The 16,467-nt window shown below is 34.4% G+C and overlaps 1 protein-coding gene across 7 annotated transcripts in view; it reads right to left on the bottom strand.

The window, feature by feature from the left end:
* Positions 1-993: 993 nt before the first annotated feature.
* GIN1 (gypsy retrotransposon integrase 1) overlaps positions 994-16,467 on the bottom strand; it is a 30,032-nt gene continuing 14,558 nt past the window's right edge. The window contains exons 2-9 of one of the 7 annotated variants that reach the window (XM_039216939.1): positions 14,656-14,801; positions 12,901-13,094; positions 10,796-11,101; positions 8,154-8,345; positions 7,825-8,052; positions 7,083-7,365; positions 2,563-2,832; positions 994-1,240 (exon numbers count right to left, since the gene is read on the bottom strand). In XM_039216939.1, coding sequence (XP_039072870.1) covers positions 1,140-1,240; positions 2,563-2,832; positions 7,083-7,365; positions 7,825-8,052; positions 8,154-8,345; positions 10,796-11,101; positions 12,901-13,094; positions 14,656-14,797 — 1,716 coding nt within the window. In that variant the 5' untranslated portion in view covers positions 14,798-14,801 and the 3' untranslated portion in view covers positions 994-1,139. Of the gene's footprint in view, positions 1,241-2,143; positions 2,833-7,082; positions 7,366-7,824; positions 8,053-8,153; positions 8,346-10,795; positions 11,102-12,255; positions 12,876-12,900; positions 13,095-14,655; positions 14,802-16,467 lie in introns of those variants that run through there. The other 6 variants (XM_039216940.1, XM_039216942.1, XM_039216945.1 and 3 more) reach the window with 6 other exon arrangements.

Genomic DNA, 16,467 nt, shown 5'->3' with positions numbered 1-16,467 from the left:
GATACATTTTTTTCCCCTTCAATCATTTATCCTTCAGCCCATATTAAACATAATTTAATCTGTCCTTTTTAAAAAAATTTTAATGTTTATTTTTGAGACAGAAAGTCAGTATGAATGGGGGAGGGGTGGAGACAGGAGACACAGAATCTGAAGCAGGCACCAGACCCTGAACTGTCAGCACAGAGCCCAAGAGGGGGCTCAAACCCATGAAAGGCGAGATCATGACCTCAGCTGAAGTTAGACTCTTACCCGACTTGAGCCAACCAGGTGACCCTAAACCTTCTTCTTAAATGAGTAATTGCATATTTCCAGTAAATACTATTTCCAGTATCATATCACTGTTCAGTAAGTTTGATACGTAATGGGTGAGATATTCTGTAGATCTTGAAAAATGCTGTATTCATTGATAGTTTAGGTTCCCATTACTCATCACTGCAAAACTGTATCAACTAATTCCCATTCTCTTCTTCTGTCTTCCTCTAATCTTTACTAGCTGTCAGATTAAACCTCCTAAAATATATTTATTTTTAATTGAGACAGAGAGACAGAGTGCGAGCAGGGGAGAGGCAGAGAGAGAGGGAGACACAGAATCCAAACTGGGCTCCAGGCTTTGAGCCATCAGCACAGAGCCCAATGCGAGGCTCAAACTCACAAAACTGAGAGATCATGATCTGAGCCGAAGTTGGACACTTAACCGACAGAGCCACCTAGGCAGGAGTCTCCCTAAAATGTATTTCTGATCATGACATTTCCCTATACAAAAACCTTCAGTGGAGGGAGCCTGACTGGCTCAGTCAGTGGAGCAGGTGACTGCATCTAGGGGTCATGGTTTCAAGCCCCATGCGAGGTACAGAACTTACATTAAGAAAGGAAAAAAGTAAAAAACAAAAACAAAAATAAAACCTTCAGTAGTCTTCAGAAAACAATAAATAATTTAGCTAAGTGTTTGTATTACTTTGTTAGGACTGCCATAACAAAGTGCCATAAACTGGGTTGTGTATAAAAAAAGGTTATTTATTGCCTCACAGTTCTATAGGCTACAAATCTAAAATGAAGATGTTAACAGGGATGATTCCTTCTGAGGCCCGTGAGCAAGAATCTGTTCCATGCCCCTTCCTTACTTAGTTGCTGGAGCTTTGCTAGTAATCTTTGGCATTCTTTGGCCTGTAGAAGATATCTGCCCATTCCCTACCTTCCTCTTCATATGGCATTCCACTTGAGTCTGTGTTCAAATTTCTCCCTTTTATAAAGACATCAGTAATATTGGATTAGGACCCCATTCTACTCCATATGATCTCATCTAAACTAATGTTTACATCTATAACTGTTATTTCCAAGTAAGATCATATTCTGAGGTACCAGAGTTTAGTACTTCACAATTTAATCCATAACTGTAGTCACTGCCCTCCAGAAAGTTTCATACTTCCCTTTTCAATTTTATTTTCCCATACATTACTCCTGAATGTAAGTTCCTGAGGTACCGTATACAATCAGAAGCCCTGCCTTTCTGTGAAAAATATAGTATTTTTCTGACTCTGTTCATTTTTCTTCCTTTAATTCTTTTATACTCTCTCATCACATCCTGTGCATTGTTCAAAGTCAAGCTCAAGTGATCCTTCTTTTGTAAGCATAATCTTAAGTTTTTTATCTAGAAGTTAATATGTCTCCTCCTTGACACCCTATGTATATTATTTGTACTTCTCTAATGGACTTTAGCGTATAATTTGTAACTTGTGTTATACATGGCTTATATGGCCTATAATCTTTACCACATTTTAACTCCCTTATGAAGATGAGACACACATATGGCTCATTCTTTAATTTTCCCACAAAATTCTTCAAAGTGCTTTATAACAAATATATCAGAATATCAGAGCTTTTAGTTTAAAACCTTTGATATTAGTTATTATTATTTACTTAAGATTGAAAAAAATCTTATTAATTGTGCTTTTTGCTTTAATATATATTATAGAAATGCACAAATGTTTTCAAATCAATGTATCGATTCAGATACAAATTCTGAGCCTACAAGGTGAAATTATCAATATCTTGTAAGAGTTCATTAAACAACTCTAAATTTTAATCTACAATATTATTTCTAAAAGTTCCTATAACACAGAAAGAAATTTCACTTAATTCATTGTTATGATTGAATAAATATTTATTAATCCCATTCTACGTAGTGCGAACTTACTTTTTAAAGGGAGAAATTATTCCAAAAAAAATTTAAACTGAAAACATGACACCATTTCCAGAGAAATATCTGAGAGTTCTGAGCTGGAACTTAATTTCTTTCCTAAGAAGTAATCATGCTTTGCCTATTCTCTTTTCAGAAGAAAAAGGGAATTCTATATATGCTTTCTTTGCCTTTATATATCTATGTTCTGACATTCAAACATAAGTTTATATAAATTAATAGTTATAAAATAAACCTTCAGTATTTAGTCATTGAAACTGTGTCAAGACACTTCTATACAACTTTTCTGAATGGAAAAGATACCAAGATTCAAGAAGTTATACATTCTAAACTAACACTTTAAATGAACTTTAGTATTTACTAACTTAAGTACTCAAGAACTTGGTTTGAAGAGTCCAACAGACTGAAAGTCTGCTTTTCAAGAGTACTATGATCTTCCATCAATGGAGAGATTTTGGCACTTCTATAGTCTAATAGTTCACCATCTTTGCTTGATGTCAGTAATTCATTATCGACTACGCCAATAGTTGCATCTTCTACCAGAATATTTGCTTGGTATGCTCCAACTGGAATTTCAGGCAATCCGATGTAGTCATGATCTGCCACTACTGAACCTTGTAAGAGATAAAGACTATCTGAAAGAGGAAACATCATAAGGTCAACTTTTAGAATTATAATTAAACATCATTTTAAAATTAAACAATGTTAAATAAGGATGAAACCCCAAGTAATAAAAATTAATTATAAGATTAACTTCTGGTGGGTTCTCTTTCTACTAAATAAATATACATGTCAAAGGATGAATAAAATGATATATACAGGGCACTTCAGTTAAGTTGCCTGACTCTTGATTTCAGCTCAGGTCATGATCTCATGATTCGTAGGATCAAACCCCACATCAGGCTTCATGCTAACAACATAGAACCGGCTTGAGATTCTCTCTCACCTTCTCAACTCTTGTCCTCCCTTACTCGTGCAGGCACGCACTCTCAAAATAAATAAATAAACAATAAAAAAAAATGACACATACAGTTCATATGCATAGAGATCAGGAAAGACCAAAAATTCTAAAAGAGCCAAGTCTTCCTGTTACCTTGATCTGTCTTTGCCAGGTATGGGTGAAAGGATAGAAGGGGCAGAAGATTATGATAAAGATTAAAAGCAAAGTTATAAAACTCTATTATTGATGTTGATGATATCCTTAAAAGCTCCTGTGGGTGAATTAATGGGATCTTGAATGATATTTAACAAATTAAATCCTCACATTTGTAACTTTAGATAATTTCATAGAATATGTATTAGAACAATAATATCAAATTGTTTATAATATGAAATAATAAACGAACATGAATATGAAGTTACTGGAATCAGCTTCTGTGAGTTACTAAAGTCAGGCTTATATGATACAAGTAAGTAGGCAAGCTTGTGTGTAAATGGGCTTAAAATGCTTAGCTAACCTAAGTCTAATTTAATACCAAAATGTTCATGAACTTTTAAGGTACAGCTAAATTCAAACTGAGATACTGACAAGGAATTTCCCTTGCCAGCATTTTATTCTATTTTGAGCAAAGTTATCATCACTGTCAGGAAAAAAGTGCTTAATATGAATTTTAAACTGATGGCAAAGGAGTAGCATCTTTATTTAAAAAAGATTAATGTAGGGGCGCCTCGGTGGCTTAGTCGGTTGGGCGTCCGACTTTCGCTTAGGTCATGATCTCACGGTTCATGGGTTCGAGCCCCGTGTCGGGCTCTGTGCTGACTGCCAGCTCAGAGCCTGGAGCCTGTTCCAGTCTGTGACTCCCTCTCTCTCTGACCCTCCCCTGCTCACGCTGTCTCTCTCTCTCTCTCTCCTAGAGATAAATAAAACATTAAAAAAAAAATTAAAAAAAAATAAAAATAAAAAAGATTAATGTATATAAAAGGATTCCTCCCTACCTGTTATTTTAATTCATTACAACAAAGAATTCTTCTGCCATAAATGATTAACTTCCTGGACCCCTGCCTTCTATTCCTGGATTTTTCTCCCAAAGCATTCATGATTCTAAGATTTTAATGGCTTAAAGAATCCTCAAATTTTAAGCTCAAGAAATATCAAAAGGAAAATTGCCCATTTAGATAAGAGACGAACAAAAATTTCTCAGAGCATATAAATTTCCTAATAAACCCTAAAATATGATCCTATTCTACCCATTCACATGCTAACTAATATGTGGAAAGCTCACTAAGCCTAATCTAATCCATTAATTTACAAGTTTACAATATTTAAGAACTTTTGAATTAAAAACTTCAAAGATCAAAGCCATGCTCTCTACCCACAGATAGTATAAGTGGAATTGGCTTGTATGGGCATTTAGTTTTACCCATTTTATTCTTCATTAGGCATAGTATACTTGGTATTTTAGTTTTGAGATGTTTTTCCAAGTTTTACCCCACCAATTCTTATTCATGAAAAGCAGGAACTAAAATTGAGAAGGACGGTAAGAAGATAAAGTATGGATAATTGAAGTTGGTAAGAAAATAATTTTTCTACATTAGCAAGGGATGAACTGTTGGACAAGAGGTACTCTGAAAGATAAAAACCAAATCATGCAACCCATGAGAAGTGCCACTGCCCAAGAACAGCAAGAAAGAGCAAAAATGTGATCAATGCATCTGAAATACTTTTAGGATGTGTTGCTAAAGATTCAAAATCAAAGTTCACTCTTAGGCTTTTAATACTGGAGAAGGCTAGATGCAAAGAGAACTTTAAAAGATAGTATGGAATGTCATAAAACTTCTTGTTAAAATAATTAGTCTTGAAAAGGTACCTGACATTGAATTAGACAGAATGACATAGGCTTGCTTAAAATAGCAGTGAAAAATACTGTAGACCTAGTACTGAATGTGTTCCCTCTACATTATGTTCTAGATAAGAATGGATAAGAAGCTGGCAACAAAAGCTTATCTGCTTTGGACAGTGAGTCTTTAAAACAGCTACGAGATCTCCTGGCTGGTAAGAGTAGCAAAGACAAGTGCAGATGAACGAGTTCATAGGTCTTTTGGCTACACCTCTTCCAAATTTATGCCAAATGAAAAGAACAGGATTTAAGTCATTCAAAAACATTTAGTTTGCTTTCACATTCAGTTCAAGGACTCTTTAAAAAAAATCAGCTTTTGAGTTAAAAGATTTTCAGGAAAATATGTGAAACTGAAGAAAAAGATGGCAGAAATAACATTTATTTTGAATTTCTACAAAGAAAAATACAAAATAAGGAATAGTAATCAAGAAGCAGATTCCAGGATGGCCAGAACACACTTCCTTTGATTAACAAGAAAAAACAATTTTACCCATTTATCTCAGGTTTCTTATATGCACACTAGTACTAATATTGTAATTTCTTTTATATTACTGGAAGAAATATCTGCAGAAAATTCAAGCATGAGGCAAAAATTAGACTGCCTCTGTTTAGAAACTGTTCTACTCAATTGGATTCTGAAATATGCAGGAGTAGCAAAATGTTTGGTCTCCTTTCTGAGAAAGTCTTTGATAAGAGCAAACTGTAAAATGTTGAAACAGATCCTGATTTAGCAACATTTTAAATGTAAATTTTGTATTAATTATGGAAGGCTTACACATTAGAAAGGAGCAAGTTCTGAATGCTGAGATTAGGGAGAAAATCATGCTAGAGAAAAAAGGACAACATATACCTGTATAATTGGGTTTTTTCTACTTAATTTGCATAAGACAAATCATGAAGGGAGCTCAGCACTGACAAGAGCTACAAGGAATGAAGGTGTCGATCTTCCAAGAAAGAGAATGAGTATTGTGAGCTTTCAGAATTAAAACAGTCCAAGGTAAGTTTACTAACAGAGCAATTAAGCTGTCACAAGCAGAAGGAAAAGTGCTACATTTTAAACATGAGGGGTGTAACCCAGACCGGAAGCAAAGCTGAACTATTCCTGAGCAGCTCCCAAGAGCATTTTTATCCTATAAAACTAGGGTAAATATAAATAGCCTGTTGTTGCTCTTATAATATTCACTTTAGCCTGGTACTAAATTTATCTTCCTTCAATTTTTACTAATATTCAAATAATACTCCTTTATAGGAAAAGCGAAATTAACTGGCTGAGGTACCAATTCCCTCTCTCAGACCCACCCGAGAGAATCTCTAAGAAGCAGTTAACAACAGGCTGGAATAAAACTTTACTGAGAAAGTGCGATTTAAAGCCATAGAGAAATGTCTGTTATTTATCTGTTAATCTATGAACGAAAGAGTTAAAGAAATCAGGATATCCTCCTGACTGTTCAAAGCCATATTTGGGAGGCAAGTATAACCTTGCTTTCAAAAGGTTATCACCTCTTATGATAGCACCTTATAACATTCTGACTACATCCCAATTTGCACCCTCCCCTGCATCCATCATGACTTGACTATGGCGCAACAATACAAATCAATCACTTTTTTAAAAGTCCCCTAGTGTATTTATTTATCTCACAATAGAATTCTAGATAGTATGGTTGGTTTTGGCCTTATTTATCTTAGTTGATATTTTCTCATGCTAAATGAGGCACAAAGTGACAAGTAAAATCTTCTGAAAGTGAAAAGAGAAAAGGTTTAATTCTTCCTTCTGTGAATAGGTCCAGCATTTCCCACGTGAACTGGGGGGCAAATGTGTGAAAACTAAACCAGAAATCAAAATAAAATCTCCTACAAGCCTGACAGTTTCAGAAGAGACATCCTAATAAAACAGAATAACCAGTATCTAAGACTATACCACGTTTTATATACATGAGAAGGGAAAAGAAACCCTAAGAGAAAGAGTTCGGGCCAGGGGATTCTTATATTATTTTTAACCTTTCTCCTCATTCAAAGAGTAAAAATGTAGGTAAGTGACAGATGTTTACCTTGTTCATTGGATTCTCTTACATAGGGCTTAAGGTGGGACATTTTGATAGGTCTTTTAAGTCTAGTCCCGGTGTTGTCTCTCAGAACAGCACATCCGCTCTCGGTAATATAGTCTATGACACAAGGACCAACCCATTCAGACTGGAAACGACCATCCTTCCACCAATTCTTCCTTTGTCTTAAAACTTCATGACCCACTTTTAGATGAAATGGATTTAACTGCTTTGGTTTCTTTTTAACAATGATTTTGCTTTTATTTAGTTCCTCAAAATTGTTCTCCACCTAGAAAAGCAAAATAAAAAAAGAGAACAAAGAAATGAAAGCGCTGTAGTATCGTGAGGGTAAATGCAAGTAATAACAAAATGGTTATTTTACTGAGATACTACTACAAACCAGCCATGAATCCCATTTGAATCATAAAATAATATTTCAAAACCAGTATCATTACTACCCCAACTTTACAAAGAAGTTAAAATGAGACTGGGTAAGCCACTGGCCTAAATCAAAAACTAGAAAGCAACAAAACAAGGAATCTGAGTTCAGGTCTACTTGATTCTAAAATGCAAGGTTCTCCCATTACTATCTCTCAGAATTTTATAGGTAATAAGCATACTATTTTATCAAGACAAATAGAATTTGTATTAGTAAATACTAATTTAGCTTAGTATATCATACATATGTGGGTGGATGTGTGTGTACATCCATGTGTATGTATGTGTATGCCAAAATTTTTTAAATTACCTTATGGATTTTTAGATTATACAGTTTTCTATTAAATAGAATCACCTGTCCTCCTGATGCTGTCTTATTCTCCATTATTGATAATTTACCAGCTTCTTTAACTGCACCTAGAATTTTGGCAAACATACTTGTATCATCACCATCCACTTCATGAAGAATATCTGAAGTCTCAGGTATGTAAGGATTTCGATTAAACATTTGAAAATACGGTGTATTCTTAGTAGGCTCCTATTTTAAAGAAAACAAACAACAATTTGTAATAAATTATGTAGCAAGAAACAGTCATAACTCAAAACCAAGGAATTATAAAAAGTATAAAAAGAACATACCAAGTGAGTTACATTGAAGGCAAATGAAATGGCTGATAGGTGATCATCCCAGTTGTTTGGGTGGTCAGCACAGTGTTTAGAAAGAAACGCTTTGATTGTGCTAGGTGTACTTTCAGTTCGATTAACAGTTTGGGAGGCGTGAGAAATTACAATTTGCTTTGTGCCAAACAATCCAAATAGTTCAACATTGATCTGAAAAAATTATAAAACCAGTTGACTTTAAAATTTTCATTTTATGGGGCACCTGAGTGGCTCAGTCGGTTGAGAGTCCGACTTCAACTCAGGCCATGTTCCCACGGTTCGTGGGTTCAAGCCCCGCATCGGGCTCTGTGCTGAGGAATAGCTCAGAGCCTGGAGCCTGTTTCAGATTCTGTTTCTCCCACTCTCTCTGACCCTCCCCTGCTCACGTTGTCTCTATCTCAAAAAAAAAAAAAAAGAATAAAATTTTCATTTTATGCTGATTCAGAGAGGCACATGCACCCCAATGTTTACAGCAGTGCTATCAACAATAGCCAAAATATGGAATGAGCCCAAATTACCATCAACTGATGAGGATAAAGAAGATATGATATATACATGCAATGAATACTACTTGATGCTAAAAAGGAATGAAATCTTGCCATTTGCAACAACGTGGATGGAACTGGAGGGTATTATACTAACCAAAATAAGTTAGAGAAAGACAGATCTCATATGATTTCACTCATATGGAATTTGAGAAGCTTAAGAGATAAGCTGAAGCTCTAGGAGGCTCAGTGCCTTGCTAAACATATACACTTAGTAAGAAAATGAAAGAACAGAATTTAACACTAACCTTGAGTTCATGTAACATTTTATTTCAGCAAACAATTTCTCAAAAAAACCCTAGGTTACATAATCTGGTTAACAGCTGTGTGACTTTGACAAGTAACCAAACTTCTGTGTATTCACTTTCCTCATCTGTAAAATGAGGAAAATCCTACCTGGACTCTTGAGAATTATAGGAGTAGATGTTTGTAAAGCACCCAAAACAGTTCTTGGCAAGTAGTTAAGCACTTTATAACTTGTAATGTTACTATTACTGTTGTGGTTATTTTATTACCTGCAGGACCTAACAAAAGCTAAAATGAGTTTAAAAAACTTCTAACAGTAAGCCTATAAAATGTGGAATAACTTATTTTTCCTACCTATGCCTTGGACTATATTTTATTATTTTTAACTGGGTAAATATTTGATTAATAAACTTGTCTTTTGAAAGATTATATTCTTGTTGCTTAATTGTAAGAAGTAGTATCTATCATAGTAACTAAAAAGATAAAGCTAATAAATGAGGGGAAAAAAAACAACAAAAAACCACATTTCCCAGGCTCCCTTGAAGGTAGGGGTAGTCATGTGATATAGTTCTGGTCAAAAAAGATGTATATGGAAGTTTTGGGGCAGACTCAGATGATACTAGCTTTTTTTTGTCTGTTGTCCTCCCCATTCCTTCTGTCTGAAATACAGACTTTGTGGCATGAGCTCTGGCAGCCATATCGTTAGCATAAGACTGAGAGTCACATCTCAAAGATGGTGGAACAGAAAACTATAAGTATGGGTCCCCAATGATATTCAGAGTTTACCCTTCCAACTTTGGACAACCTGGCCTTCTTTTACCTTTTGGAATTTATATATGTGGCAGAAGAGAGGAGTTCTCTTACTTGCAGTTAATAGAGTTCCTAGCTAATATATGTACTAGTTTAGGCTGCCTCCTTTTAATTCAAAAGTAATTAAGAAGAAATCCTAAAGAGGCACTAGATGACTCCATGGGTATAGCACATGACTCTTGATCTCAGGATTTTAAGTCTGAGCCCCACACTGGGTGGAGAGAGAGAGAGAGAAAGAAAGAGAGAGAAAGAGAGAGAGAGAAATCCCAGAGAATTGGTGTCATGTGTGTCAGCCTCAATCTGATGTTATAATCAATGGCTTTAAATAACTGACCTCTAGAAAAGGATCAGACAACTTTGTTTCAAGAAGTTGCCTAGGAATGATGCAGTGAATTCATTTGTGGAATGCTATCCTGATATCCTTACCCCAACAGGGCTTTTTGCTTCCATGAAACAAGACATTCTATTACTGGTTATAATTTTGGTTTTCCTTAAGTACCTATCTTTAAAATCAAAAAGAGCAGATTTTCCTTTGACAATGTTTATTGTCTTTCCTTCAGACATTTACAAAGAGTTCATGCATTTTATTGAAACATCTGTATGTTCATTCAACTCTGTGATATTCTAATCTTATTTCAACACTTTGGCAGTGTTTTCTTTGTATTTTCTGGAAGAAAAAAAAATTTCATTTTGCACCATTAGGCTCTCTGTGTAATATTTAAACCACTGAAATCATGGCAAAAAGAACAAAATTTCTCAGTTTTCTGTTATTTTTAGTCTTTTGCTATTAAACCTCACAAAAATGCTTATAAACATTTATTGTTACCTTTGGTAAAATTTCCAAGCTCCTGAGTTATCATATGACTTTAAACATAACTGGAAAAAACTGGTGATTCATAACAGCTTCATAGTGTCATTATTATCTCTAAGCACTATATGCTTTTAGAGTGAGGCTTTTCATTAGTTAAGACACTGAAAGGTAAGTAAAATATGCTCTTAGACCTAAGTTACTTATCTTACCTCATGAATGAACTCCTCTCTTTGGTCCATTATTATTTTCTGTGGCGGTCCATATAAGAAAAATATATTGACCATAGCTTTAGAAATTTCTGACGGTAAAACATCACAGAGAGGCAAAATCACAACCCATTTTGTGAACAAATCTGTCATGATTATAGCATACACATGACTTCTGTTGCTTGCATGAAATGGGCCCATCAGATCAACAGTAACTATACTCCACGGATTCTCCACCTTGAGAAGGTGCTGTTTAGGTGCTAGAATAACTGTGTTTTTTGCCAATTGGCAGTGCTGACAAGCATATACCTATAAACAGTAAAAATATGGTAAAAAAAAGAAATATAGATGTTAATATATTCAACATAATAAAAACAGTCTTATAAATCTGAACGTTAAAATGGTTAATTTGTACTTTGTTTTTTTTAAGAGAAACTTTTAGGCTATTCTCAGACTAAAACCCTTTATTTAGAATAATAAGCAAATATTACTTGTTATTACAATCCAATGACTACCTTAAATGGGTCTAATTCACATGGAATAATAGTTTATATTCAATAAATATTTATTAAATGAATAAATCTTCAAACAAATTTCTTATGTCAAATTTGTTAAAATTTTAAGTCAGTAGCTGAATATACAATAATTTCCATAAGCGAAAGATTTCTTTCTTTTAAAGTTATCATTCTAATAAATGCAGTCATTAATCTATCCCAACAATGTTTATTAAAACATAATTTTATTAAGATGCCAGAAATCCCTCCAGGTCTCAAGAAAATAGAAAGACCAAAAACAAACCCCATGCTGTCATGGAGCTTTTTACATGAGTGGGATGAGAAGTGATTAACAAGTGAATGCTGCCACTGCTCAACATATTTCTAGAATTCCACTTTGGAAACTTCTTTCAAACCAACCTGTGAACAAAATTTTATAAACTATCTTATAAACTGTAAACTATCTTATAAACTATAAACTGTATTACAGTTACTTTAAATCAAAAGATTTATCTTCTAATTTATGTACTAGTTTTCATAATAACCTCTGATTATTTCCAAAAATCATATCTATTCTCAAATGATAAAAATTTGGCAAATATTACTTTGAATAAAGGAATGTGTGGCAGGTTATAAAGGCAAATACAATTATTGAGGTCTTAGAATATATGCATAGACTACAAACTGACAACTCATAAATGATTCTTCGATGTTGGTTTAATTCTTTATACCTGAAATGACTATCTTTTTGATATACTATTATAATTATTATAGGGATCTTATATACATACCAAGGAATTCCTACCATTCATCATATAAAGTACACTAGAAAGAGTAGGGATCAGATGACCTACCGGTAAGAATACCACAATTCCTAGATGAATTTCCTATAAGAAGAAGTTGAAGGTTTAATAGGTCACAAAGTTACAAAACTCAGACTAATTTCATTATTTTGCAACTTGATTTTACCTTTGGTTGATCGTGGGTATCTACCATATTTGACACTTTCCATATGAAGATGAAATATGCACAAAAGATGACGGCACACAATGGACCTGACTTATGAACATACTCTCAAGAAAAGATCACATGATTGCCATCAAAGAGGTAATCATTTAGTCAAAGGAATTTCAGCCCCATTTTAATTCTGCCTACACAAAAGAGTTCAATGATGAAAATCTGGTTCTAAATAATCTATTTAAATATGCTATTTTTCAAATGTCTAAATAAAGTTTTAGTTCAAATTATACTTTAGTGATTTTAGGGGAGAACTTTGATGGGAAGCAAAACAACTTTTGAATGTTTCTGTAAAAAACTACTGTACAAAAAGTGCTTAAGAAGAGGTAATATCTAGAGTAAATCTGGAGCAATAAAGAATTTTGGGTATCTATTACAAAGACATTATTTAAAATATTCTTGCACATTCACAAGCGGGGAAGGGACAGAGAGAGGAGAGAGAGAATCTTAAGCAAGGTCCAAACCCAGTAAGGAGCCTGATGCGCAGCTCAATCTCACAACTGTGATATCAAGACCTGATCCAAATTCAAGAATCGGACACTTAACCAACTGAGCCACCCAGGCACCCCTAAAATATTCTTAATACATAAGCCATACCCACTGTTTGACATCATTGGTCACAGAAGTCCAATAATAACTAGATTCCACTAGAGTAAGGGTCCTGGATATGCCATGATGGGCTCCAGTGTCATTTTCATGGCATTCTCTTAGAACTTTCTTTTTTTCTTCTTCTGAAACAATTACCAAACGATTTTGTTTTCTGTCTTTTCCAACATAAAACAGCTTTTTCTCTGGAATAAATAATGCCAGAAAGACATAATTGTAATTTTTAGAGCCCAATATAGTTTTAAAATAATCACAGCCTTATCTTCAACCCATTATGTTTTTGGTTTTTTTTTTTTTTTTAACTCTTTTTCCCTCTAAGACAGCATTATTTATTTGTAATGAATACATGCAGTCTGAAAGGTCCTCAGCTGCTGAACTTACTAGATACATAGGAGGAACACCAGTTGCTGTAATTTTGTAGCTATCTCTACAGTTGAGCTAGCTTGCTCCCCAAAACATGTAATAACTACAGAAGTATGAAATTATCTTTCCAGAGGAGTGCTCAAACTGGAAAATACTTGCAGGCACCTCCTAAAAATGGCATGAATTAGATTAATTATGTACAGATAAGCAACTTCTGGAACGGTATTTCACCATAACTACATTTTTTTAAGCAACCATCTCTGTTAAGTTTTTCTAGATTTGAACAAGAAGTGTGGTTTGTAAAGCAGGAAAGTAGGAGAACCTTTATCCTTAAGACAGCTCTCTGTTTTCCTTTGTAGGGCACCTGAGAAGAATCTACAGCTGGAAAGCAATCAAACAGGGTGAGAATCAGTATCTCTCCAGTGTGAACTTAAACTTAAAATACAGCATTAAGTTATTAATGTGCTTAAGTAACTATATGCTGAGTGGAACATTACTTGAAGTAGAAGGTAAGCAACTTACGAGTAGGAACCTTATCTAACTTATTCATACATGTATTATCCTCAGGATAAAATGTGACTGGCACATAGTAGGAACTTGGTAAACATTTGTTCCATAGGTGATTAAATAAATAAATGAATGAATCCTAACTTTACCAAGAGGTATAAGGTGTCCTTATTAAGTGTAGAGGAATTATAGGAAGGGGTATACACAGAGAGATATGAGGAGGTTATTTATTTTATTAAGAGTCTTCTTCAACTGCTTTTAAGGAAGCCTGATTTTCTACCTATAGACAAAACTCCCATTAATAGTTCCAACATTCATTTAGTTATCTGGTGACTAAACTTTCAGCTTATTTCATTGCAAACTTCTCTTTCCTATGAAGGAAGAGGAGAAAGAGAGAAAAATTATAATAATTTTTCAACATAAATATTCTACTGCCTTTCAAATATTCAATCACTCAGGGGGATTAGGTGTCCAAAAATGAATGTGATCCTGAGGATATCTGATGGCAGAGGGAGACCACAGGAATAAATATAGTAAGAAAAGTTAATGTCAACAATTTCATATTAGCATCTGTCAAGCTCTTCATTAATAGTGACATAAGTGCTAGACAGTGTCATTAAAGTTGGAACCACCTGAGGACAAAAGCAGGAGAGGTTAGTTTAGGTGAATGTTTCATTTTTTTCATAGGATCATTTTTGGCCTATGATTTAAAATGTCCTTTTCATGCTTACAGGCTTCAGTGTCATTTTTATTTTGCTTCTGAGTGAGTGGTTAAGCAACACCAGCTACTACAGAAATTCTCAGGACTCCACAGAGAACATACATGGAAAACATCTATATTTACTCTATACTTAAGAATTGGGGCATTAAAGTTACCTCTGAAGATAAATTTTTTTGCTGCTCTTCTTATGCCACTTCTCTCACTTGGTAGTGTAGTTGGATGATATTCACCAGTTCGTTTATAATATGCAATCTGCTTAAGATGAAGGTCACCATTTTTTCCACTACGGACCATCATGAACCTAGGTAAAAGGTATTTAAAGATATAACTTAAGTGATTAGCTTGTGCAGTTGCTATTTCAGTTCAGGCTTCTGTCATATTTCTGCTTACATATGAATTGAACATTCCCGGAATATTATCTGTGATGGAGATAATTATAGTACAGAAAAGGAACTGTGTGATGTATATGAACTAAAATATTCAAAAGCTATTTCTGAGATCATGACACATTATCTTGTCTCTTTCCATGTGAAAAGAAATGTTGAAAATTTTCCACATACTGAGAAAAAAGAAAATAAACAAGTACACTTCTAAAAGTTTTGCTTAAATTTTCTCATTACCATCAATTCAAATGTTACTTATTTAAGATGGTTCTGTTATGTGACGTTTAAATATATGACAGGTTATAAAAGGCAGAAATAGTTTCATATTACTCCTAAATATATTCATGGTCATTGCAAAATGCAAAAAGAAAGCCTATTCAAATAATTTATGAGAACTATCTATTTTGGAAATGTTCAAATGACAAATGAAAGAGAAGATATTATGCTAGATCTCATATGCTCTTCTAAACTGCATCTAAGCTGCTTTTTCTGGAAGAGAAATGATTATTTGGTCCTGTACATTATGTTATAAAGAAAACTCTGGGTGCATTGGCAAAAATAAAACAAAATGTGTTTATTTTAGACCATAAATTATATGGGAAATCACTAAATTAAAAAGGAAAAAAGGACTTGTCATTCATATTTTCAGCTACAAGGAATTAATCTGTGCAGATTATTGGGTTTGCCACCATTCTCACCAATCCAGATCAACGTTTGGCCTTTCAATCCCTGCTACTGTGCCCTAAGAGACTGACCCTTACAGACTACATCTATAGTTTTCTGAGGAGACTTGTCCAATGGGAGGTACCAGCAGGCAAATCAGGATGGAGAAGAGGTCAGGATATTTGTTTCGCAGGTGCTTCCTTGGTTTAGGCAGCAACCCTCTATAGCTATAGCTCCTTTTCAGCAGCCCATCTCCCATGCCTCTAGTTCTCACGGAAGGTCTATAACATCATTTCGTATTGCTAGTTCAGGGGCAATATGCCATCCCCATTCCTTGCTATTACTAATCTCCAGGTGCCATGTTGATTTCCTTTACCCTGGTTCTTATGTCTTTAAATAAGAGCTTCATTAACTTTTCTTCAAATTCCCAGCACAGTGTATCTTCTGTTTCCTACTAGGCCTCTGATACAAATGCATAAAATACTTAATTTCTAAAAATAATATGGATGTTTAATGACCACTAGAAGATCTAGAGAGGAGGCTATAAGAGAATGCTACTACAGAGAGAACATTAGAACAAAAAAAGAGTAGAGTGTGCCTAGGAACCTATGGCTTAAATAGCCTATTAAGTGTCTTGCCTATGATACAGCACTATGATATAGCACTTTCCATATTCAGTAACTATCTTTCTGATATTTTCATAACTTCCAGTGAAGATATCAGTACATTATAACATCTTTTAATCTTGGGTTAACATAAACTATACGCCATTTTTATTTATTTAAATTTTTTAATGTTTATTTTTGAGAGAGACAGAGTGTGAGTGGGGGAAGGGCAGAGAGAGAGGGAGATACAGAATCTGAAGCAGGCTCCAGGCTCTGAGCTGTCAGCACAGAGCCCGACACGGGACTCGAACTCACA

The sequence above is a fragment of the Hyaena hyaena genome, unplaced genomic scaffold (genome assembly GCF_003009895.1).
Source record: "Hyaena hyaena isolate Hyena2069 unplaced genomic scaffold, ASM300989v1 scaffold_661, whole genome shotgun sequence".
Taxonomy (NCBI): domain Eukaryota; kingdom Metazoa; phylum Chordata; class Mammalia; order Carnivora; family Hyaenidae; genus Hyaena; species Hyaena hyaena.
The sequence above is the reverse complement of the archived record's forward strand: the minus strand, read 5'-3'. Positions and strand labels throughout refer to the sequence as shown.